A 24,814-nucleotide genomic window follows, 5' to 3' on the forward strand; every position below is an offset into this window, starting at 1 on the left:
GTGACATAACGAGCCGTGCACCTGTGTGACATCACATGACCAGGGTCAGATTTCTATCCACTGGAAGTAAACAAAGAAGCTTTCTATACAATGACAGTAAGCAGAGATCTAGAAATCCGTGAGTAACTGATACAGAAAGTATACTGGAAAATTGTATAACTTTTTATCATAAAAACATTAACTTGCTGAAATGGGACCACCCCTTTAACTTTCAAATTGTGTTGCAAGCCCAAACACTTAGGGTGCGTTCTCACGTTCCGCTAATGTTCCGTTATGAACAGGGGCGGGGCTCGGGCCGATCGCATATGCGTTTCCCGGGAAACAAATGCGATCGGGTTATCAATCTAGAAACGCATATGCAATTGCCCCAAGCCCAGCCCCCTGTGTTATGAACGCGACGCTAGCGGAACGTGTGAACGCGCCCTTAGGGTGAAGACACACGTGGCGTTTTTAGGCCGTTTTTGGGCCGTTTTTAGTTACAGATCGTAAAAACGCATCCATTTTTGTCTGGTTTTCCGAATTTGCACAATTAAAAACGGCCCAAAAATGGCCTAAAAACGCCACGTATGTCTTCATCCTGCACCAGGAAGAAGAAGGTGAACTCCGGGGACCTGAGCGGGGAAGCGGCACATGCAGGATATCGGACGCACCATCTTAGTGAATCCCGGCACAGCGCATTATACACGGACAATGCACTTTTGCCAGGGCAGGCGCGGTGGAGGTCATGTAATGGTGAGGCAGGCGCGGTGGTGGTCATGTAATGGTGAGGCAGGCGCGGTGGTGGTCATGTAATGGTGAGGCAGGCGCGGTGGAGGTCATGTAATGGTGAGGCAGGCGCGGTGGAGGTCATGTAATGGTAAGGCAGGCACGGTGGCGGTCATGTAATGGTCATGTAATGGTGAGGCAGGCACGGTGGATTTCATTTAATGGTGAGGCAGGCACGGCGGAGGTCATGTAATGGTGAGGCAGGCACGGCGGAGGTCATGTAATGGTCATGTAATGGTGAGGCAGGCACGGTGGATTTCATTTAATGGTGAGGCAGGCACGGCGGAGGTCATGTAATGGTGAGGCAGGCGCGGTGGAGGTCATGTAATGGTGCGGCAGGTACGGTGGAGGTCATGTAATGGTGCGGCAGGCGCGGTGGAGGTCATGTAATGGTGCGGCAGGCGCGGTGAGGGGTTGTGTGAAGGCCGGTGCAGGCACGGCGCAGGTGGTACTGCTCATGGGGCTTGGCTGCCGGGTGCTAGTGGGTCACTAGTGGTTACAGATTATGTGAAACAGGACAGAAGCAGGTGAATTCTTAGCACAAACTGTGAGCTCAAATCCAACTAAACAGATTGGTCAGATGGTCAATGACCCAGAACATTATTAAAGTGAAATATTTTTTAATGGCCAAATCCGTCCCTGATCTCAACCCAGTTGCACCGCATTTCACTTGTTAATGACAAAACTTCAGACAGAAAGGCCAGAAACAGCGAAGAACTGGCGGAGACGCAGCAATGTCTGGTGATGTCCATGAGGTCTTAGGGCTGCTGCTGCCAACAAAGGGTGTTCATCCAGAAATAAGAAACGATCATTTTATTTACAATTTTTTATTTTGTCAAATTCCTTTTGAGCCCCTGAAATGAAGGCATTGGAGCAATACCCGGTCCTGCGCGATACCCGATCCAGAGTGTCCGCCGGAATGCACATCTGCCGCGATTCAAGAAGATCGTGCTTCCGATATCCTGCATGTGTCGCTTCCCCGCTCAGGTCCCCGGAGTTCACCTTCTACTTCCCGGTGCATGTAAGTGCTTGGCTTGCGACAGAAATGTAAATGTAAAATTCTGTGCCTACTCCGAATCCGTCGGAACGTCCTACGGCCCGCCACCCGAATTGTGTCATGTGAAAGCCGGTGCCGATGCACCAAAATCTGACCGTGTGCCACACAATCCCTGAAAAGTCAGAAAACCTGACGAAAATACGGCCACGGGACCATTAGTAAATAAGCCCCATTGTGTATATAAAATGCTTTAGCTCAGGGCCTGATCTCCAGCACTCTCAATTCTCCTATGACCTCAGACCTACATGGACAGATGGGAATCCTGTTTGCGCAAAAACTTCACAAGGGAGACAATGGCAGAGCAACTGGGCTAAGGCAAAGAAATCCTCTGTTAATACCCTTCATAAGGAAAACCAAATTAAAATCCTTACGAATTGGTAACACACTGCAGAATTGCTTCCCAAATTCAATTCTGACCTGATACATGCTGGCGCGGTGATGCAGCGGAAGGCTCATTTGAACTTTGGGAATGCCTAGTTATACAACCTTTTTGGAACTCAGTCAAGCAATTCATTATGCATGTGCTAGAACTGGATATTCCACTAGACCCTTAGGGCTACTTACCCCACCTACTGCCTAAGGTTGTACGGGGTCCAAGTGCCAAGCTGCTCCTTCATGTTCTCACCGCAGCCAAGTGCCTGATCTCCCGATTCTGGACGTAAAACAGTTCACCTACTACTATGGACCTAAGCACCCGAATTAAGGACATGCACCTAATGGAACACTTGACAGCATGGCCGGCGCCAGCACCTGGCTTACACGGGCAAGTGCCGGGGCCCCACAGGTCCCAGAAGGGCCCACAGCACACACTGGCAACATAAACATTAAAAAACTCAATTACATTTGCATACTTGTCGCCAATGTAATTTAGAGAAGCGCCGCACTCACAGTGCTGGTGCGGCTGACAGGGGCGGCACCACAAGCGGGCCCTCACAAGACATAATTGTATTGGCGTGGCCGATGTATTTCTGCCACGGAGCTTCTATTACTGTGCAGGACGCTGCTGACGTGATGACTTCACCTGCCAGTGTCCCTGCTGCTGCACAGTAGACGCTGCTCTCACTTGGAAGATGTAGAAGATGTAGAAGATGTGTGCAACACTTGAGGTAAGTTAGTGTTTTGTTTTTTTTTCCTGGCCACTAATAATGGGTATGTTGATTAATGGAGCCTGGGGGGTATATTAATATTGTATTCTGGCCAGGGGGAGGGTGTATATTAATTAATGGAGCCTGGTTGGGGGGTGTATATTAATTGATGTATCCTGTCTGGGTGGGTATATTAATTAATGGAACCTGGGGGGGGGGGGTGTATATTACTCAATGGAGCCTGGGGGGCTGCATATTAATATTGGCATCTTAAGGCCCATTCCACACTTGCGAGTGTGATGCGATGAACTCGCATCACACTCGCAACGCATGGCCGGAGGGAGGGTGTATATTAATTAATGGAGCCTGGTTGGGGGGTGTATATTAATTGATGGATCCTGTCTGGGTGGGTATATTAATTAATGGAACCTGGTTGGGGGGTGTATATTATTTAATGGAGCCTGTGGGGATGTATATTACTTAATGGAGCCTGGGGGGCTGCATATTAATATTGGCATCTTAAGGCCCATTCCACACTTGCGAGTGTGATGCGATGTACTCGCATCACACTCGCAACACATGCTGCCGGGAACGCACGGCCCGAACGCTGCACCGCGGGAGTGAACTGACATGCAGAGTTCACTCCCGCGGTGCAGCGTTCGGGCCGTGCGTTCCCGGCAGCATGCGTTGCGAGTGTGATGCGAGTTCATCGCATCACACTCGCAAGTGTGGAATGGGCCTAAGGTTCTGCGTTTTTAATGCCACCACATGAGTTCACTACTAAGAGGCCCAGTGAGGCACTGTAGGGGTCCTCTGTAAGTCGGTTGTCCTTAAGTAGGGGACCTCCTGCGTCGCAATCAGGTTCTTCTTTTTGGACTCTGTAGATATAAATCATCTAGATCTCATGTAACTGACTGACGATACACAATGGTTACAATCAACGTTTATTTCAAAACACAATTATTCACATTATTACAAGTCACTGATTCTGTTTTTGTTGTTTCGTGTCAATCACATTTTATGGAAAGTGAAAAAAAAAAAATTCAAGCTATAAAAACCCAAAGAACATTGTCATCAATGATTTATTACACCCAGAACAAAACGATCAATAATAAGAGTATAAAACCCAATACTCCCCCCCCCCTTGCAATATACTGTAACTAAACCCAACAACCATCAGCAGAGACCCCTGTGGTGGGGAAAGATGGACCTCACTTTCAGGGTCCCGCAATGTGGGGTCACCCTGGGATGGACAAAGCTATGATATATACGGTAGATAGTTTATTGATTCCCTTATTAGAGGTCCCTGAAATGGAATTGGCTCTAAAACAAGATTGATAAATCTGCCCCATGAACCACAATCATGGCCACAGAGACACAAAATAAAAATTAATTATATGAAAAATTAATAATTATTCATAGAAAAAAATTGAGTTGTTTGAAAGTATCAATACATTGCAAAACAATAAATCACATTGTCACAACTTGTAAAATATAAAAAAAAAAAAGTAAAAAAAATTTGCATGTAGTACCCCGTCTGACCACAGGGTGTGCTGTTACAAAGCAACATCTCTGAGCTAGGTTTGTCCTTCCAAGTAGGTTTTATACTAGACACTAGAGCTCCACCTAGTGGTAGAAAAATGTAGTGCAAAAGACAACGGACCCCCGGACGGCTACAGGGAGGACCAGGATCGACCGAGAGCCGGGGCCGCCGGGATTTCGCCGTGGACGGCATACCCGTGAGTAATTCTTCGTCCCCCCCCCCCCCCACCTGGAGGAGAGAGGGCACCTCTCTATGACCTGCCTCGGTAGGGACAGGAAGAACACTGGCGGGAGGATGCGGGGAGGGGAATTTAACCTCTCTTCTTCCTGTCCCTACAGAGGTCAAGGGGCATCCTCCAGGTGGGCCGTCATGGGGGACGAAGTGGAAATACTAAGTATTCCTCATAAAGAAGTTCTCCCAATGTATGAAGATATTATATAACCAAGGCAAGTGCTGCTTCTTAAAGCCTTGAATCACATCCTTAAAGTGACCCATGCTGTCAGGTATTAGATGATAGCAACCCCACGTTAAAGGCGTTGGCCATTATTTTTTTTTGGATGGCCTATCCTTAGGATGGGCCATCAAGATCAGTTCAGCTTATGTTAGAGCTCAGGTCTTCACAGAAAAATTAGTTCTCTAAGAAATGATCCAATTTGAGGTCCTGCTTAAAGTAAATGTCCAAAATAAGGAAAAAACATGGCAGCTTTCTTCGACAAACAGCGCCACATCTGACCACAGGTTGCTTGTGGTACTGCAGCTCTGGCCCAGTAAATGTAGTTGACATGGCACAGTTTCAGGGAGGAAGCGACCATGTTCTCAGAAATGAAAGGGTGGTATTAGGAGCTGGTGACCACCCAACATCTTCAGACAAGTATAGATATTGAGAGTTATCACACCAGTGTCTGCTGATGCACAAGTGTAACACTATTCCCCAGTGCATTCACTGAATACAACCACTCGAAATATCCATACCAATTCTACTAATTATGTGTTATCTAACAAAACATGGTCCTCCAGCCTCCGGGGGCAGCGTTCTTAGTGCCAAAGTCCATTATTACAGTTCACAGTACAAAGCTCTGTGAAATATTGTCCCCATGAGAAGTTTATTATCATATACTGCGGCAACGGTGGAAGCTTGGATAACGGAGCCGTTGTTGGCGTAGACGGTGGTCACGGTGGGGTGGTCCGAGTGAATGTTCTGGATCCGGATAATCTACAATAAATAAAAAAACATAGTACATTGCTTGAAGAGATTAGTTTTGGAGGACCAGTGCTGGTAATTTATGTGACCGACCATGGTGTAATATTTCATTTACCCTGTGGGGGCACTGCAGGGAAATTCAATGCTCTCAAGGGAAAGGTAAATTGTAGCTACTGTTATTCCTCAACCAAGGGCAGCCTCAACCAAGTGCCCTATAAACCTTCCCAACCTCTCAAAGCCAGAGGAACTTTCAAGGGTCATGGACTGATGACCTCTCTTAATTGAAGCCTAGAGAAAGTTCATCTTGCTCCAGTGATCCGTACGATGTCTTCCCCTTCTCCTCTCTCACAGCAGAACACACAGACAACCTGCAGCTGCATCCCCCTCCTCTCCCCAGATTGACAACTGGACTTTGTCTTTGAGAGGTTGGGAAGACTTGAGCGTTGGATCCACCCATCTCTACCCATAAAGTCACCAAAGTCCAGTTGTTACTCTGGGGAGAGGAGGGGGATGCAGATGCAGGTTGTCTGTGTGTTCTGCTGTGAGAGAGAAAAAGGGGAAGACATTGTGCACAGTACAGATCTTATATCACAGGAGCAAGATTAGCTTATTTTAGGCTTCAATTAAGAGAGTTCATCTGTCCTTGACCCTTGAAAGTTCCTCTGGTAACTTTATGGGTAGAGATGGGTGGATCCAACGCTCAAGTCTTCCCAACCTCTCAATCTCTACCCATAAAGTCACCAGAGGAACTTTCAAGGGTCAAGGACGGATGAACTCTCTTAATTGAAACCTAAAATAAGCTCATTTTGCCCCTGTGATAGAAGATCTGTACTGTGCACAATGTCTTCCCCTTCTCCTCTCTTACAGCAGAACACACAGACCACCTGCAGCTGCATCCCCCTCCTCTCCCTCGATTGACTACTGGACTTTGGTGACTTTATGGGTAGAGTTGGGTGGATCCAACGCTCAAGTTCAACTGCCTAACCCAGAGGACATATTGCAGGACTGGCGGGAGGACAAATGTTATGGCTAATCTGGCAATATGTCCGGGTCATGGAAGCCAAACTTCTGGTTCATGGGTCGTCAGGTATATAAAATAATTAAACGACTTATACTATATACTGACCTCTGACCCCGGAACGTCTTCAGTGTTGTATATTAACAATTTAAAGCCATTTGGATGAGCCCCAGTCCAGACGTCTCCTGTAGCCGGGTCCACGAAAAGGTTATCCAGGAGACAATCCAACTGCACCACCTGGTGTGGAGAGCACAGGAAAATATCATATTACTCAATTCATTCACATTTATATGTCCAAAGTTTCTAGCGGGTTGGACTGGGGTTCCCTGGGACAACCAGATAAAATAATTACATTACATTTCCCCAGGGACAATACCTAACACTGGGTGCAAAGCGCCCAGAGCACAGCAGTGTGAGGACTCTACGAGAAGCTACAATCCTGGAATAAATCCATATTTCACAGTCCTGCTGCTACTATCATACACAAAGGTCTGATTACACACCTCTCCAGGACTGCCTGGTCAGGACTCTAAGACAGTGACAAAGTTCTCAGGTCGGTATCTGCTCTGTCTGTATCATCCATTGCTATGATCAATCTCACCTTTACTGGAGACAGTGACCAGTCTTCATGTTTTTCAAAGATATTAACTGTGTGACCAGTGACATCAGCGACATAGATGAACCTAAAAGGAGTCAGGTGTTATTATTCTGTATTTCAGGGATCCATATCTGTGCTGAAAATGTCTGAAGTGGCTGTCCAATCCTGGTCTAGCACCTCCACAGCAGAAATGTGGTATGACATAGAAGGTCCAGACTACACAGCCAGACTGCAGTTATAGGGGGAGGTCCAGACTACACAGCCAGACTGCAGTTATAGGGGGAGGTCCAGACTACACAGCCAGACTGCTGTTATAGGGGGAGGTCCAGACTACACAGCCAGACTGCTGTTATAGGGGGCGGTCCAGACTACACAGCCAGACTGCTGTTATAGGGGGCGGTCCAGACTACACAGCCAGACTGCAGTTATAGGGGGAGGTCCAGACTACACAGCCAGACTGCAGTTATAGGGGGAGGTCCAGACTACACAGCCAGACTGCTGTTATAGGGGGCGGTCCAGACTACACAGCCAGACTGCTGTTATAGGGGGCGGTCCAGACTACACAGCCAGACTGCTGTTATAGGGGGCGGTCCAGACTACACAGCCAGACTGCTGTTATAGGGGGCGGTCCAGACTGCACAGCCAGACTGCTGTTATAGGGGGCGGTCCAGACTGCACAGCCAGACTGCTGTTATAGGGGGCGGTCCAGACTGCACAGCCAGACTGCTGTTATAGGGGGCGGTCCAGACTGCACAGCCAGACTGCTGTTATAGGGGGCGGTCCAGACTGCACAGCCAGACTGCTGTTATAGGGGGCGGTCCAGACTGCACAGCCAGACTGCTGTTATAGGGGGCGGTCCAGACTACACAGCCAGACTGCTGTTATAGGGGGCGGTCCAGACTACACAGCCAGACTGCAGTTATAGGGGGAGGTCCAGACTACACAGCCAGACTGCAGTTATAGGGGGCGGTCCAGACTACACAGCCAGACTGCTGTTATAGGGGGAGGTCCAGACTACACAGCCAGACTGCTGTTATAGGGGGAGGTCCAGACTACACAGCCAGACTGCTGTTATAGGGGGAGGTCCAGACTACACAGCCAGACTGCAGTTATAGGGGGAGGTCCAGACTACACAGCCAGACTGCAGTTATAGGGGGAGGTCCAGACTACACAGCCAGACTGCAGTTATAGGGGGAGGTCCAGACTACACAGCCAGACTGCTGTTATAGGGGGAGGTCCAGACTACACAGCCAGACTGCTGTTATAGGGGGCGGTCCAGACTGCACAGCCAGACTGCTGTTATAGGGGGCGGTCCAGACTGCACAGCCAGACTGCTGTTATAGGGGGCGGTCCAGACTACACAGCCAGACTGCTGTTATAGGGGGCGGTCCAGACTACACAGCCAGACTGCTGTTATAGGGGGCGGTCCAGACTACACAGCCAGACTGCTGTTATAGGGGGCGGTCCAGACTACACAGCCAGACTGCTGTTATAGGGGGCGGTCCAGACTACACAGCCAGACTGCTGTTATAGGGGGCGGTCCAGACTACACAGCCAGACTGCTGTTATAGGGGGCGGTCCAGACTACACAGCCAGACTGCTGTTATAGGGGGCGGTCCAGACTACACAGCCAGACTGCTGTTATAGGGGGCGGTCCAGACTACACAGCCAGACTGCTGTTATAGGGGGCGGTCCAGACTACACAGCCAGACTGCTGTTATAGGGGGAAGGTCCAGACTACACAGCCAGACTGCTGTTATAGGGGGAAGGTCCAGACTACACAGCCAGACTACTGTTATAGGGGGGGAAGGTCCAGACTACACAGCCAGACTGCTGTTATAGGAGGAGGTCCAGACTACACAGCCAGACTACTGTTATAGGGGGGAAGGTCCAGACTACACAGCCAGACTGCTGTTATAGGAGGAGGTCCAGACTACACAGCCAGACTGCTGTTATAGGGGGAGGTCCAGACTACACAGCCAGACTGCTGTTATAGGGGGAGGTCCAGACTACACAGCCAGACTGCCGTTATAGGGGGAGGTCCAGACTACACAGCCAGACTGCTGTTATAGGGGGCGGTCCAGACTACACAGCCAGACTGCTGTTATAGGGGAGGGTCCAGACTACACAGCCAGACTGCTGTTATAGGGAAGCATAGACTATAGAAATAGTGGAAAGTTTGGAATACATAGCGATACTGTAGTAATAGTTGGCGATACTGACAACATACTTTTTGTCACTTGACATTGCAATCCCATTGGCGCTGTAGAATCCGGTTGCGACTTGTCTGACATCTCCTGGACTGTAATACACCACATTTGTCCACCTTAACCCAATGAACATCTCGACAATTCTCATGATGAAGTCCGTAAAGTAATAATCATTAGTGGCATAGAAGCTTTCAGGTCCTACAGCAACAACGTCATTGACGCTGGAAGACAAAGCAGAAATATCAGTGCAAAGACAAAAGTCTGAAAATCATTTGGTTTACTGTAAATTAATATTTATAATTCTATTAAAATGCCAAATATAAATAATTTAGGGGTCTCTCTCTGATTTGTACAATCCTTTAATGGCAGGAAGAGTCTGTCCAGTGATCATTGGTAATGTGCTGGAGAATCGGGCAACAACTGTTTAGTTTCCCCGCAGTGCCCCCAGTGGAGAAATAAAGCATTACATCATTGTCCCCATAGAATCAGTGTATTGCGGGGAGGTTGTGAGTCCTCCAGAGTTAGAGACACTTTTTAAAAAACTTTTCTATGCTCGGGGGAACGGGGACGTCTTTTTTCTCAACACAGATCTGAACGCAGGATTATTAGACTTAAAATAAGATATTTTTGTTATTTCCCAGTCTCTGTGGCTCTTAATTCTTCCCTTACCTGTGCAGCGCTGAGTGTCTAATGGTTTTCAGGTGCACAAGAACATTTTCCTCCTCTGCAAATCTAAATATTTCCACAGTAGACTTGTAATGAGGATGATTCACCACGAAGAGGTAGACAGAGTCATCTGGAAATAGAGGGGGAGACTCATAAACCAACAGGAACCGAAGAACTTCTCTACCTTATGCTGGAAAATCAGCCTGGAGCTCAGAGAGCCCTAATTTGTCTTGTTCTCTTAGCCACAGATGGAGATATAGGCTGTTCGCCAATTTATACTATATTTAAAGGGAACCTGTCAGCTGGGGTTTAACTTACAGAAGTTGATCATTGGGTTGCCACGTTACAGGAGAAACGTGCCAAGGGTTCGGTGACTTGAGCCACTTAACACCAAGGGCACCAACACAAGACAAGGTTAGTACCCACCTCACTTCACTTTGTCTAGGGTCCAAAGCAAATTCAAGTCACCGGACTTTAATTTTCTGCAGCTTAGTAACATGTTTGGCAGTTTAGGAGCCCCACTCCTACTGACAGGTTCCCTGAAAGCACTTTTTACAATGCAATACATGAACGTTACATTCAGTGCCCAAAAATACTCCCATGCATTGCCCGAATAATACCACCAGACAGTTTTGACATAATACTACATATAATATCATATACCATATACCAAATACTTCCTATACAATCTGGTGCCCCCAACATAAGACACAAATACCCCACAAAAAGTGGTGGAGGAGATAATGGTAAATCCCTGGTTTTACATGTTCCTCTATCAGTCTGCTCGTGGGGAGCTAAGTGCTGGGGTCTCCCAAAGGAATTGGGGGTTATCCGCAGTGGTCCAGATTGGCAGCTGCTACAGATGGTCCTGGATGAGGTCAAGGGTTACAATCAGGACACAACCCTGGATACTGCAGCCTAGATCTCTGCTTCCTCCATTCTATCTGTAATTTGCCAGATTATAGAATGTTCTGTACAATCAGGAGTCGTCTATTTATTCTGCTTTTAGGGTGTCTCCAGTGACATACAAGTAATGCTGGTTAGTGGGGGTCTCAGTGACGGGATCATGAGAATGGGGGTCTTTTGTACCCAAGATAAATATAGCAGCCAGTTGTGTGTTACATCGGCTGCTCTATTCATCTCTATAGAGCTGACGGAGATAACCAAGTGCTAGGCTCCAGTTTTTTGGGGTGCAATGAGGTACAACAGACCCCTGTTCTTGTGATCTTTGGGGGTCCCATCATTGAGACCCCCACCCATCAGCAAGTTAGCCGATCTGTTGTCACAGAAAAACCTCTTTAACACCATGAGAAATATTAGCATAAAATGTATCAGTAAAAGGAATTTTGGGTTGTACAGGTAATGGAGAGATGGGACCCCCCCTACACATATCTCCGGACTCACTGGTGGTGGTTGTGGTCACAAAATCTACTGAGCAAAGGGAGAATCTTCATTGATGAAGGGCAGACATGTATCTGCAATGAGACAGGGGAAGAGGGCTGCAGGATCAGCAGGAGGGCACCCAGTGAGTAAGGACTCCTAGCAATAGGAGTAATAGTGTAAGGGACGAGCAAGTATCAAGAATCGGAGAGAAAAGAGACCCCTATCCGAAACTTCATTAAAGGGGTTCTCCACTCACATACAAGTTACAAGGATAGTGGATGATGGGACCCCCACAGATCACAAGAACAGGGGTCCGTTGTACCCCTGTCATAGTCCTGGATAATAGTTGGTTGCGCATGTACCGGCTGCTCTATTCATCCCTATGGCGCTGATGGCAATGGCGCCGTACTTGGCAATCTCCTTTGCGCTATGTCGGGGGTAAAATGGACCCCTGTTCTCACAATCTGTGCAGTTCCCATCACTGAGACCCCCACCTGTGGATAGGGGATAACTTGTTTGTTGCTGGAGAGCCCCTTTAAGGCTCATCTATCAGAAAGTGTAGCCCGATTCGCTTGTGAAATATCACTGCGGTATCTGAAGTGTTCCTAGTAACTTTGTAGTCAGGAAGGAGTGTGGGCAGCGGTTTTGTTACAATTGGTAAGTATATTTACACAAATGACTGATATGCTGAGACAATTAATGTCACTACAAAAGACTGGAACCCAGTAATGGACTGCGGAAATAAGATGCAATTTCTAACATTCCAGGTTTACCACCTGCTAGCACCTCACACTATTGTCCCATATGACTGTACTGTTTGTAGCTCGTGTCACTCCCTCATCCTCATAGACTGTAAGCTCTTGTGTCACCCCCTCGTCCTCAGACTGTAAGCTCTCGTCACCCCCTCATCCTCATAGACTGTAAGCTCTCGTGTCACCCCCTCATCCTCATAGACTGTAAGCTCTCGTGTCACCCCCTCATCCTCATAGACTGTAAGCTCTCGTGTCACCCCCTCATCCTCATAGACTGTAAGCTCTCGTGTCACCCCCTCATCCTCATAGACTGTAAGCTCTCGTGTCACCCCCTCATCCTCATAGACTGTAAGCTCTCGTGTCACCCCCTCATCCTCATAGACTGTAAGCTCTCGTGTCACCCCCTCATCCTCATAGACTGTAAGCTCTCGTGTCACCCCCTCATCCTCATAGACTGTAAGCTCTCGTGTCCCCCCCTCATCCTCATAGACTGTAAGCTCTCGTGTCCCCCCCTCATCCTCATAGACTGTAAGCTCTCATGTCACCCCCTCATCGACTGTAAGCTCTCGTGTCACCCCCTCATCCTCATAGACTGTAGGCTCTTGTGTCACCCCCTCATCCTCATAGACTGTAAGCTCTCGTGTCCCCCCCTCATCCTCATAGACTGTAAGCTCTTGTGTCCCCCCCCTCATCCTCATAGACTGTAAGCTCTTGTGTCACCCCCTCATCCTCATAGACTGTAAGCTCTTGTGTCACCTCCTCATCCTCATAGACTGTAAGCTCTTGTGTCCCCCCCCCTCATCCTCATAGACTGTAAGCTCTTGTGTCACCCCCTCATCCTCATAGACTGTAAGCTCTTGTGTCACCCCCTCATCCTCATAGACTGTAAGCTCTTGTGTCACCTCCTCATCCTCATAGACTGTAAGCTCTTGTGTCACCCCCTCATCCTCATAGACTGTAAGCTCTTGTGTCACCCCCTCATCCTCATAGACTGTAAGCTCTTGTGTCACCCCCTCATCCTCATAGACTGTAAGCTCTTGTGTCACCCCCTCATCCTCATAGACTGTAAGCTCTTGTGTCCCCCCCCTCATCCTCATAGACTGTAAGCTCTTGTGTCACCCCCTCATCCTCATAGACTGTAAGCTCTTGTGTCCCCCCCCTCATCCTCATAGACTGTAAGCTCTTGTGTCACCCCCTCATCCTCATAGACTGTAAGCTCTTGTGTTACCCCTCATCCTCATAGACTGTAAGCTCTTGTGTCCCCCCCCTCATCCTCATAGACTGTAAGCTCTTGTCATCAGGGCCCTCACTCCTATTGTTCCATATTAATGTTTGTAATCTGTAATGTAATATTATATGTGTATTTGTCCCCTATGATTTGTAAAGCGCTACAGAATATGATGGCGCCATATAAATAAAGATTATTGTAGTAGTGCATGGTGTGTGGAATGAGGGTCCAGGACATGGATCTCTATACTGAAGAGAATTACACTGGACACCACAAACTCCTCTGAGATCCTCGGAGAAGATCTGACCAGTGTCCTTCCCTTCTTTTACGTCTGTAAACTGTCCCCTTAACATTAATAATCACATTCATGTCATATGCAAATGACCTGATCAGTCTTACAGAGTAAATAATTTAGGCCAAAAGTCTGGATGGGGAGAAGTCACTTGAGACAACGCTCTCTTAGGCTTCTGGTTTTTAAAGATTGGAATCTCATCTTTAAAACTGCACCAAGATCCTATTTTTCAGTCTTGTAGGATACGGGCAGTCAACGACACAGTTACAAATGTAACCAGGAATTACAGATCCACTTCCCAATTGGATGCAATTTTAAAGCTGAAATTATTATCTTTAAAATGACGCCAGAATCATGGTACAAGGTGCCACTGAGCACAAGGTAGCAGAGTCACTCCCCACCCAGCATCTTATTGTTACTCATCGAGGGATCATATGACTCTTTTTAACAAGTTAGAATTCCCTCTTTTATATTCTAAAAGTATATTATAGACCCGACCCGAGTGGGGGGCAGGTTTAGCGGTGTAAATGCTGGTGATGGTGTCCCTTTAAAGATAGGGAGAGCTACAGATACAGGATGTGTCCTGGGGCACATGTCTTCATGATTTACTGATTTTTGGCCATGAACACAAAGTTGTTGTCCAGGACACCTCTGGTTCTACAGACAATACATTTCCTCGCAGTTTATGTTGCTTTATCCGTGTGATCTGTATAAGATCCGATTGACTTGTGAAGGAACCGGCTCTACTCGTTCCGCAACTACAGGAGCCAAGTCAGACGCCACCACATTTATATATAGAATTACTCTGCGTAAAATCTGCTGCCGTCACCATTCTCCCGCCCTCAGAGCTGAAATCTCCCAGCATTCCCTGTATAATGGACAGTAAGTGGGTCATGTGGGTTTACTTACCCTTCTCATCAATGTAGGTGCTGATTCCATGAGGGTTAAATGTGGACAGGTCAAACCCTTTACTGATGCGCAGTGATGAGGGGCGGAGCTTTTCATCGTTCAAATCGAGAAGGAATATTTCTCCTGGGTTTTCCGGGGCAAAGTGTACAATTCCAGGATATTTCAGACCCTTAAAGAACATATAAACAATTAGGGGGGAGAGGAGGGAGATGCAGCTGCAGGTTCTTATGCATTCTTACGTGACATCTGATTGGTTTAGAGCAGACAACATAGCTATGACATCACAGGTAGTGCCCGCCCACTGAGCAGGCATGCTGTACAGGAGCAGGCAGAGCGAGGGGGGAAAGTTTACATAAAAAAAGAGATTTTTTTTTTGTTTTCCCCTCATTATTATAGAAATCTGCCCTCAAGCCGGGTGACGGGCGCTGATGCGTACGACCTCTATTCTGTATGGGAAGCGAATCCGTGTTTTCAAGTTTGGTTGAAAAAATGTCGCCATCTGGTCTTTGTTGTTGGCATATTACAAATTCCTGACATTGTTAGATTCCACTTTAATCAGCAAAGCACCAACAACCATCCGAAAAACCACCGTCCTCCAGTCACATCCAAAGCTGCGTCTGCTAATTCAACAACCCAGGCTGCACCCCCAGGGAGTCACCTATCCTGGGCAATTATTCATGGTGCTAGTATTTGATATAATTGCGGTATTATATAGGAAGCATGTGGCAGTGCTATGTGAGCAATGTATGGGGGTATCATATGGATCCTGCACTATTTAGGCATCGTATAACGGTGTTATTTAGGCAGTGGAGGGCTGTATTAAGTAAGTGTGTGATGGGGGCGCTGTATGGTAGCATTATGTGGATATGTTGAAGTATTGTATGGACGTGTGTTTTTGTAAACTGAAAAGCAGCATTGTGGGTGCACTAACTGGAAGTATTATTTAGGCTCTATAGGAATGTATTGTGTGAGCACTAGATGGAAGTATTATTATTATTGAAGTGTAATATCACTGCGGTATCTGAAGTGTTCCTAGTAACTTTGTAGTCAGGAAGGAGTGTGGGCAGCGGTTTTGTTACAATTGGTAAGTATATTTACACAAATGACTGATATGCGGAGACAATTAATGTCACTACAAAAGACTGGAACCCAGTAATGGACTGCGGAAATAAGATGCAATTTCTAACATTCCAGGTTTACCACCTGCTAGCACCTCACACTATTGTCCCATATGACTGTACTGTTTGTACATTGGGGCAGAATTACTTACCCGGTCCGTTCGCGATCCAGCGGCGCGTTCTCTGCGCTGGATTCGGGTCCGGCCGGGATTCATCAAAGCAGTTCCTCCGACGTCCACCAGGTGGCGCTGCTGCGCTGAAGTCCGCTGGAATGCCTCGAAATAAACCGGCCTATCCAGGATGAAGGTGAGTGAAATTTTCGCGACACAATTTTTATTTAAATGCGGCGGTTTTTCTGAATACGCCGGGTTTTCGCTCGGCCACACCCCCCGATTTCCGTTGCGTGCATACCGGCGCCGATGCACCAAATTCCGATCGCGTGCGCCAAAAACCCGGGGCAATTCAGGTACAATCGGCGCAAATCGGAAATATTCGGGTAACACGTCAGGAAAACGCGAATCGGGCCCTTAGTAAATGACCCCCATTGTGTGTGCATTGTACATAGATGTTATGTATGCAGTGTATGGCTATACTGTGTACGCACTATGTGGAAGTATTATTTAGGCTCTATAGGAATGTATTGTGTGAGCACTATATGGAAGTACTCAAGCAACGTGTGGATACACTGGGGCACATTTACTCACCCGGTCCTGCACGTTCCCCTATCCGGAGTCTCCGGCGATAATGCTCTGTGCCGCGATTCACTAAGATCGTGCCGGAGTTCACCTTCTTCTTCCCGGTGCATGTAAGTGCTTGGCTTGTGACACAATTTTAAAGTTAAATCAGTCCGAATCCGTTCGACAGCTGGCCCCCCAGATTTCTGTCGCATGAAAGCCGGCGCCGATGTACCAAAATCCGATCACGTGTGACACATTCCCCTTCCAAATCCCTGCATAGCAGCGCAATTCCCAAAAACATTGGCAAACCCAGCTGAAAATGCGGCCGCGGAGCCTTAGTAAATAAGCCCCATTGTGTGTGCATTGCATATAGATGTTACCTATGCTCTGTCTGCTGATGTATGTATGGCTATACTGTGTACGCACTATATGGAAGTATTATTAAGGCAATGAATAGATATATTGATTGCTATTTGAATGGACACATATGTGTGCACTGTATGGATGTATTAAATAGGCGATTTTCCCTGAATTGCCCCGTGTTTTTGGCGCACGCGATCGGATTGTGGGGCATTGGCGCCGGCATGCATGCGATGGAAATTGGGGGGGGGGGGGGGCGTGGTCGTCAGAAGACCCGCCGGATTCGGAAAAAACGCCGTATTTAACTCCAGTGAACTCCGACGGACTTCAGCGCAGCAGCGACACCTGGTGGACATCGGGCGCACTACCTTAGTGAACCGGAAGACCCGAATCCTCGAATGCGACACTGGATCGCGACAGGACCGGGTAAGTAAATCTGCCCCATTGTATGTGCTCTGTATTGAAGAATTATTGGATGGATTGTATGGATATGATATTATTTAGGCACTGTGTAGCCATATTGTGTGGGCACTGTATGGAAGTATTATTTGGGTGCAGTGGGGATGTATTGTTTTTGTACTTTATATTGTATGTGCTCTGTATTATACTGTATACATATACTGTATTGCAGTATTATATATCATTTATAATGCTTGCCTGGAGCCCCGCGTTGTGCATGACCCGGGTGCATTGCCATGCATCACCTTAGCCGACCTCTCATTGGTTTATCTAAATGCAGGTCCCAGGGAGCAGCCAGCAGATTGCAGCTCATATAGAAACGTATTCATTAGTAATTTTTCTGTAGTTTCTGTTTACCATAGGGGCAGGTCTAGACAAATGCCTTAAGAAATCAATGACCATATCTTCATTATTAGAGCAAACTGAAGATCAGCCAACAGCAGCTGCTCATAGGCACCGGCGTGAGCGCCCTCTGACTATAACTTCATGTCAATATTAGATATTTACAGGGATTAACTGTTCCTGTAAATTTTGGAAAGTGGAGGTCTGATAGCTGGAAGGAGTTGATTCCTGAGATGCCCCTCATCCCTTCTGCACTCGAGGGACAGTCTCTCAGCACTCACACTAATCCCCCTCCCTTCTATGTCGGGGGCAGTCTCCTCTCAGCACTCTCACACTGCTCTCACTCCCTCAAACTCTTGTGGTATTAAAGGGGTTGTACATACAAGTAAACTTAAAGGGGTCCTTAAACATACTATCCATCCATATTAGCTTATACTTTCCGCACGGTATCTTTTGGATGGCATTAGACATATGAGAAGATCCTATGTACTCACGGAGCTGATGAAGGCCAAACCATTGGGAAGGATCTCTATATCTTCAGCGCCATATTCTGTGGAAATGTCATGGAATAAGCAGACGCTGGTTATAATACGGTAACTCTCAGTGTAGTCCAAGTAGCGACTAAATTATAAGCAAGAATAAAATCCCACATCTCTGTGATATATATATATCTATTTGGCCTGTTTACATGATGGAAACCATCAGTAAGTAGTCCAGCACCCGTCCTATCTAATTATGACCTACCCGTATTTTTCGGACTATAAGGCGCACAAAAAAATCCTTTGATTTTCTCAGAAATCAAAGGTGCGCTTTATAGTCCAGTGCGCCTTATATATGAACCGTACTTACAGACAACAGCTGCCTTGTACTGTGCACAGGTCTGCCACCTGCTGGTCATTCATCCTTATAATCAGGGGCGCCTTATAATTAGGTGCGCCTTATATATGAACCGTACTTACAGACAACAGCTGCCTTGTACTGTGCACAGGTCTGCCACCTGCTGGTCATTCATCCTTATAATCCGGTGCGCCTTATAGATGAACCTCGACGTTTTAGCAGGTATTTATTGATGGTGCGCCTTATAATCCGGTACGCCTTATAGTAACTACAACTATAACTAGTCCCAAAAGGAGCAAATTCAGCCCTGCTACATCTGCGCTGAGCTCCATATATTACTAGTTATTATATGTTATTTCCATAGGGCAAGGCACATACATACCGATCCCTTTCAGGAGTTGGCAATTAGGAAGGTCCACGGGGGCGATCTCTCGGAAGAGGTTGATTCGATGGCTATAAAATAAATAAGAGTAAATTAAAATCTGTTCAGAACAATAAGTTGATACATTTATATTATTAAATAGACTTTGAAGCGATTGGCAGCAAACATGAGGATGCACTTTGTTCCTGGTGGTTCGGTTCCATGCAAAATGCCAAAGGTGTCCGTCATTCCCGGGATCAGTGGGCAGTAATCCCATTATTCATACAGTTAGAGCATAACCTGACACCTGTGACAGCGATATATGTCCCAGAGTATAACAGGGTCTAGTAGGATGAATAAGGATGAGCCGATTCCAAAATATTCCCGGCCAAAGGTGCCAACCAGAGGATTCTCCGGCGAGTCTCGTCCTCACCCCATAACAGACTGTGGAGGTCCAGCAGAAGACAATCCAAGTTGAAAGTTGACGCATAGACCTCAATGGAGAGTGGCCGCCCTTGCACAAATTGACTATCCACTGAGTCCCAGATGAGGGTCTTCCTACTGGAGATCCGTGAGAGTCGCAGAGGAGTTAACTGCATTAATTCTGGTGCAGTCTTAAAGCGGTGACAATAGCCTGTGCCTGGTGACAGGTTCCTATAGCCTATGTTATTCTCATTTTAAAAATGCCTTATCAGTGTTCTGAATCATTTGACCACTTTATAAAAGATTATTTCACATTACCTTGCTCCCTGCCAGCAGCATGTGGCGAGTCCCTGGGGAGGGAGCAGCTGCAGCCGGTGTCTCAGTCTCCTTCAAACTCATCCAGTCCCTTCCCCTCTCCACCTCTTGTCATGTGCACTGGGCAGGAGGGGAGGGAAGGGGATGGTGTAGTGCGGGGGATTAGAAGACTGTATGAGGAGACATAGGCACACACAGGCTGCAGCTATCCCTCCCCCTGGACTCACCACACACTGCTGGCAGGCAGCCAAGTAATGTGAAATAAACTTATATAAAGTACTGAAAAGATACAGATTGTTTTAAAAATTCAGCATAGCAGAGGTTATAGGAACCTGTCACCAGCTAAAAATTACATTCCAGGTGACAGGTTCTCTTTAAAGCTCTGAGCTCTGGCCCTTCTATCTTAGCTGCAGCACTAATTTCAAGTCATAATATATTATTTACTTCCTTGGTATTTAAAGGGTTTAGTCTACGCCAGCGTTTCTCAAGGATCTGCCGTTCCAGACTACACATTGTTTGTATGCAGGAAGTTTCCATGGAGACGCATTGCTCAGCATAGAGGCTGCGTACACAAACACTATGAGATTTTTATGGAAGTCTATCTACACAGCTGCCAGTTTTTTATGGCAATGGAACAAAAAATAAATAAAAAAAAAAAAAAACTTGTGGTTGCAAAGGTCTCCACGCCCTAAGTTTACATTTCTGTGATATTTGCACAATCTCCTCGTCTATAGGGGCGGTACAAATAAAACCGCCAAAGATAACAGATAACAATGTGTTGTGCACGACTGTTTCAAAATCTGAACTCTACGCGACGCCCTGACGTGAGATCGAGCCAAAAAGTCACGAGGCGGAGCAGTAGGACATGACGGATCCTAATTTTATCTTGTCGAATACTGCGCTCGCTGCTCGTGTCCTGCCAAGACGAGGATTGCACAATAATGAGCAGACAGGAGCGTTACATACTATACACACAGCATATAGAGGGGCTCTTACCCACTGAGCCAGTGTCAGCAGGACCTATATATTTATCTAATATGTATGGAGAGTGGGGGGGTCCCAGTTTAACCCAATTAAAGAGGTTTATTTGTTCTCCACTTTGACAAGCTGAGCATGCATGTGCATAGTGGAGACAAGAGAATAGCTTTAAAACAACCCCTGTGTAAGATGTATGGGAACCCGTCTTAAGGTTTACCCCACTAAACTACTAGTCCCCCCAGGTAGGGTATTAAATGTTCTTACTAGAATTCCCTCTTTTATGTGAAATCTCTCATATTTACCTATAAAATAAATCTCCCCCAAAGTCAGGGAAATATGACTCATCTCATTCCATTTTCACATGAGATGAGTCAAGTTTAGTGGTTGCAGGGGGAGAGTCACTACAGAAGCCCCTAGGACCTAGATGTTATAGATGCTATGCTGTTGGGGTCATATTTAAGATAAGTATCTCATCTTTCAGATCCCATCAAGCGTATGGTTCTAGAAGCTACAGATCTGGACACAGAGGCAATTCAAATATAGGAACTGGATCTTTATAGGTCTCTTTCATTTCCAACTATGTCTTTAGCTGCCTTTATTTTAGTTTTTGTAGCTTCTAAAGCCATAAGCCTGATGAGATTCGTATCTTTAATATGACACCAGCAGCATAGTTCTAGGTGCTATGGAACCAAAGATATGGACATCTGAAGTGATCCTACCCCCAAATCTAACTCCACTAAACTTAACTTATCTCATGTGAAAAGTCTCCCTGCATCCATCCAGTATTTATTACATAGCCTGTGGATATATACTGTTCATGAGAACATCCCTTTAAATGTCTAGGTGGTCTTATCAGTAGACAGGTCACTGACTCCCTAGTCAATTAGAACGAGTCTCCTTAAATACTCTGTGCTGCTGTGCTGTGTAGGTTCTGTATACAGTTAGGGGCCCCTATATATTCTTGTGTTTGGGAAGATTTCTGCGCTGTGCACATTCCAGGCATTTCCTCATCTGTTAAAGACATCAGAGCGGATCTGGAACCGGAATATTCTATCCTGGGATCTGAGCGTTAGATCTCTGATGCTGAACCGAAACAATAGCGTCTGCAAGAAGGAACGGATACAAAGTCAAGGTGTTTCGGGCTAGCACCTAGGGGTCACCCCATAGACCCCATGGAGCATGTGCCGTGCACTACACCCCTGCACCTCTTCACCCTTTGTGGTCAAATCCAAATAGTGGGACGCTACTTTTCTGTATATGTACATGACCCTGGCACTACAAGTCTCAGCCCGCCCTGAAAACAATGACATCATAGGAGAAAAGTGATTCTGCAAAGCAGCTCATTGGCCTGGGGTTAGTGAGCACTTGGTGAACTACAAATCACAGCATTAAGCCACGACATAAGCTTATAAAAATCCCAGTGCAGCAGGGATCTAGCTCTTATATACTATTCAGGGTGTGCACCCAGGGGCGGCGTGGCCCAAAATGCCTCAATATTGGGGGAGATTTATCAGAAGTGACTGAGAGCACAACTGTTCTACTTGCTCATAGCAACTAATCAGAGCTCAGCTTTCATTTTATAAACAGCTGTGGGAAAAAGAGAGCTGGACTCTGATTGGCTGCCATGGCCAACTAGAACAGTTCTGATTTCAAATGCTTTTGATAAATGTCCCCCAATAATGTCATGGGGGACCCAGAAATCATGAGGGGGGGGGAGGTGACCCACACAATGAAGGAATGGGAAATGAGTGTAAGATGAATCCCTGGGTGCTGTAACTTGTGTTGGCATCTTCATAAAAGTTTAAAGCCATATTAAGGGGACGTGTATTATGGGGGATCCCTGGTAGTTATTGCCCCAGAAATTCCAAAAAACACCTTTGTACAACAATGATGTGGGTGGGAATTAGAAAGCCGCAGAATTAAGATATCTAGAGAGGACTACAAGTCCCAGGCTGCCACAGACCCCTGGTAAGGGAAAGACAAATCACAATGAGCTAGGGAGTAACATAGGGGTGTGGGTGCCATAGGGGGCCCAGAATGTACACAGAGACCATTACCATATGTGATAGATTGGGGGTATAGACACCCTATACCCTAAGCTTCCAAGACCAGCCCTGACATGATCATCCACAGCATGCTGGGACTTGTAGTTATACAAGAGAATGTGAACTAAGGATATTCCCAGAGATGCTGGGGGTTGTAGTTTTACCACAGCTGCGGATCTACAAGTTGCAAACTTTTACATTAGACCCTATGGTTCTAGTAGTCTCCCCTCACCTATAGAATAAGCAGAGGTTTTCCTCCACTGTGTAGGATAGAAGGGGGACTACAAGCCCCAGCTTCCCCTTGCCCAGGAGCATGCTGGGGCTGCAGATACAACGTGTTTATGTTTTGCTGAATTATGTAAATAAATACAATGGCAAAAGAAACAATGTATCAGCTCACAGTAGCCCCTCCCCTTCTGACGAATTCTAGGTCTCCAGCAATCCCCCCCAGTGACTTCTAGTGACTACTTACCTGAACTGCACCAGCCTCTCCCCCAGAGCAGCCAGGAGCACCCCAATAATGGTCAGTTTGAGCAGAGCCCCCATATCTGCAGCTATGTCCCTGCCAGGTCCCTGGACCTTATCAATGTGGAGCAAGTAAGGAGGAGCAGAGACTGGGTGCAGCCTGCAAGTGCCCTGCCTGGGTGTGATCTGCGCATGTGCTGAATGCTACTGACCAGGAGACTTCTACAACTCTGGGGATAAGTTGTGAGCAGGTGTGTAATATGTCTGATTGCTCTGGATGAGCATAGGGAGGGCGCAACAGGACAATGGCACAAGGACCAATTATTTTGTGGAGACCCAAAGACTGGATTTCTAGGAGGAGAAATTTAGAGATTTTGTTGTATTTTTTGCCCACTAAGTGGCATTTTTAGTTTTATTTGGGTGTGGAATGGCATTAGTGTGTGAGAAATATACAACCATCAGCATTGACGGAGACTACCAGTATCCATCAGTATCCATCATTATATACCAGGGACATTATTCATAGATCCAGGCACCGTGACTGTGGGAATCATCTAATATTTGTTATCCATGGCCTCCTCCCTTCTATAGTCAACATTAAAATTATGCTAATAAGCCTGAATGGCTCTCTGGGTGTTACCAGAGCTCCTCCGTGCTGCAGCTTCACGGGTTGTTACACTGTGCAGGAGCAGTTCCCCCTTCCTCTGCCTTTCTCTCCCTTCCTCTGTGAAAGGAGGTGCTCCTGCAAAGTGTAACAGCCCGTGAAGTAACAGCACAGAGGGGCTCTGGTAACACCCCCATAGCCCTTCTGATTCATTACCATCATTTAAAAAATTTATTTTTAGAGTGAAGGAGGCCATGGATAACAAATATAAGAAGATTATCACAGTCACAGTGTCGGGATCTATGAGTAATGTCCCAGGTTTATTAGGATGGATTGTGATAGGAGATTTCCTTTAAAGGGGCTGTCCCTTATAATGTGGATAGGGGATAACTGACTCACCAGTAGGTATCTCATGCAGGATATAGATCCCTATAATATATGGAGCTCCAGTCTATGAGACCAGTGGAGAAAGCTGAGTACTGCACTACTGTTAGAGCCAGTGCCATTGAGACAGGGCACGTGCTGTTTTTATTAAAGGGAATGAGACCCCCATCATTATCAATGTAGATCCTTTAAGATAATAAGGGTTGGAATACGGAGCCCTATGATGACTGTGGGTGTATATGAGGTACATGGCCGTGTGCATGAATTTTTTGCACTTTTTGTACTGCGTTTAGTAATAAGCTGGGGTGGGGGTCACCTACTACCGGTCATATAACATGAAACCCGGCCATGACGAAACTCTCCAGAACCTTCTATATTTAGACTATAAATCCTATAGAAAGCTCAGTGTACACAGAAGACATGGGAGCAGGATGTAGCTGAGCTAACAGCGCTGCTTGTTTAATAGGAGTGATGTAAGATCTGTGTGCAGACACATCACTCACTATGTACAGATGGAGACCATTAGTCTCGGACTTGTGAATGGGAATACTGGGGGTAGTAGTAGTGCAGAATATGCAAATCTGTAGAATAAAACATCTCTACAAAGTCTCCCAAGTCTCCTAATGCATTGCTTATAGCACCTCAGACGCCCTTATTCCCGGGGTGTAGCTGTACCGTTATAGCAGTACCTGTGTGATCTCCGAATGACAGCTGTCACCTTGCAGCAATGTCCTATTTA

At 46.6% G+C, this 24,814-nt stretch overlaps 1 protein-coding gene across 1 annotated transcript; it reads right to left on the reverse strand.

The window, feature by feature from the left end:
• Positions 1-3,835: 3,835 nt before the first annotated feature.
• On the reverse strand, positions 3,836-23,297 carry LOC140133766 (serum paraoxonase/arylesterase 2-like). The gene is made up of 9 exons (XM_072154342.1): positions 23,095-23,297; positions 18,883-18,953; positions 18,158-18,213; positions 14,708-14,876; positions 10,147-10,273; positions 9,498-9,698; positions 7,271-7,352; positions 6,778-6,906; positions 3,836-5,663 (listed from the first exon to the last, which is right to left on the reverse strand). The coding sequence occupies exons 1-9, from the start codon at positions 23,166-23,168 to the stop codon at positions 5,505-5,507; spliced, it is 1,068 nt and encodes a 355-aa protein (XP_072010443.1). The 5' UTR covers positions 23,169-23,297; the 3' UTR covers positions 3,836-5,504.
• Between the last annotated feature and the right edge of the window lie 1,517 nt (positions 23,298-24,814).

The sequence above is a fragment of the Engystomops pustulosus genome, chromosome 5, assembly GCF_040894005.1.
Source record: "Engystomops pustulosus chromosome 5, aEngPut4.maternal, whole genome shotgun sequence".
NCBI lineage: Eukaryota > Metazoa > Chordata > Amphibia > Anura > Leptodactylidae > Engystomops > Engystomops pustulosus.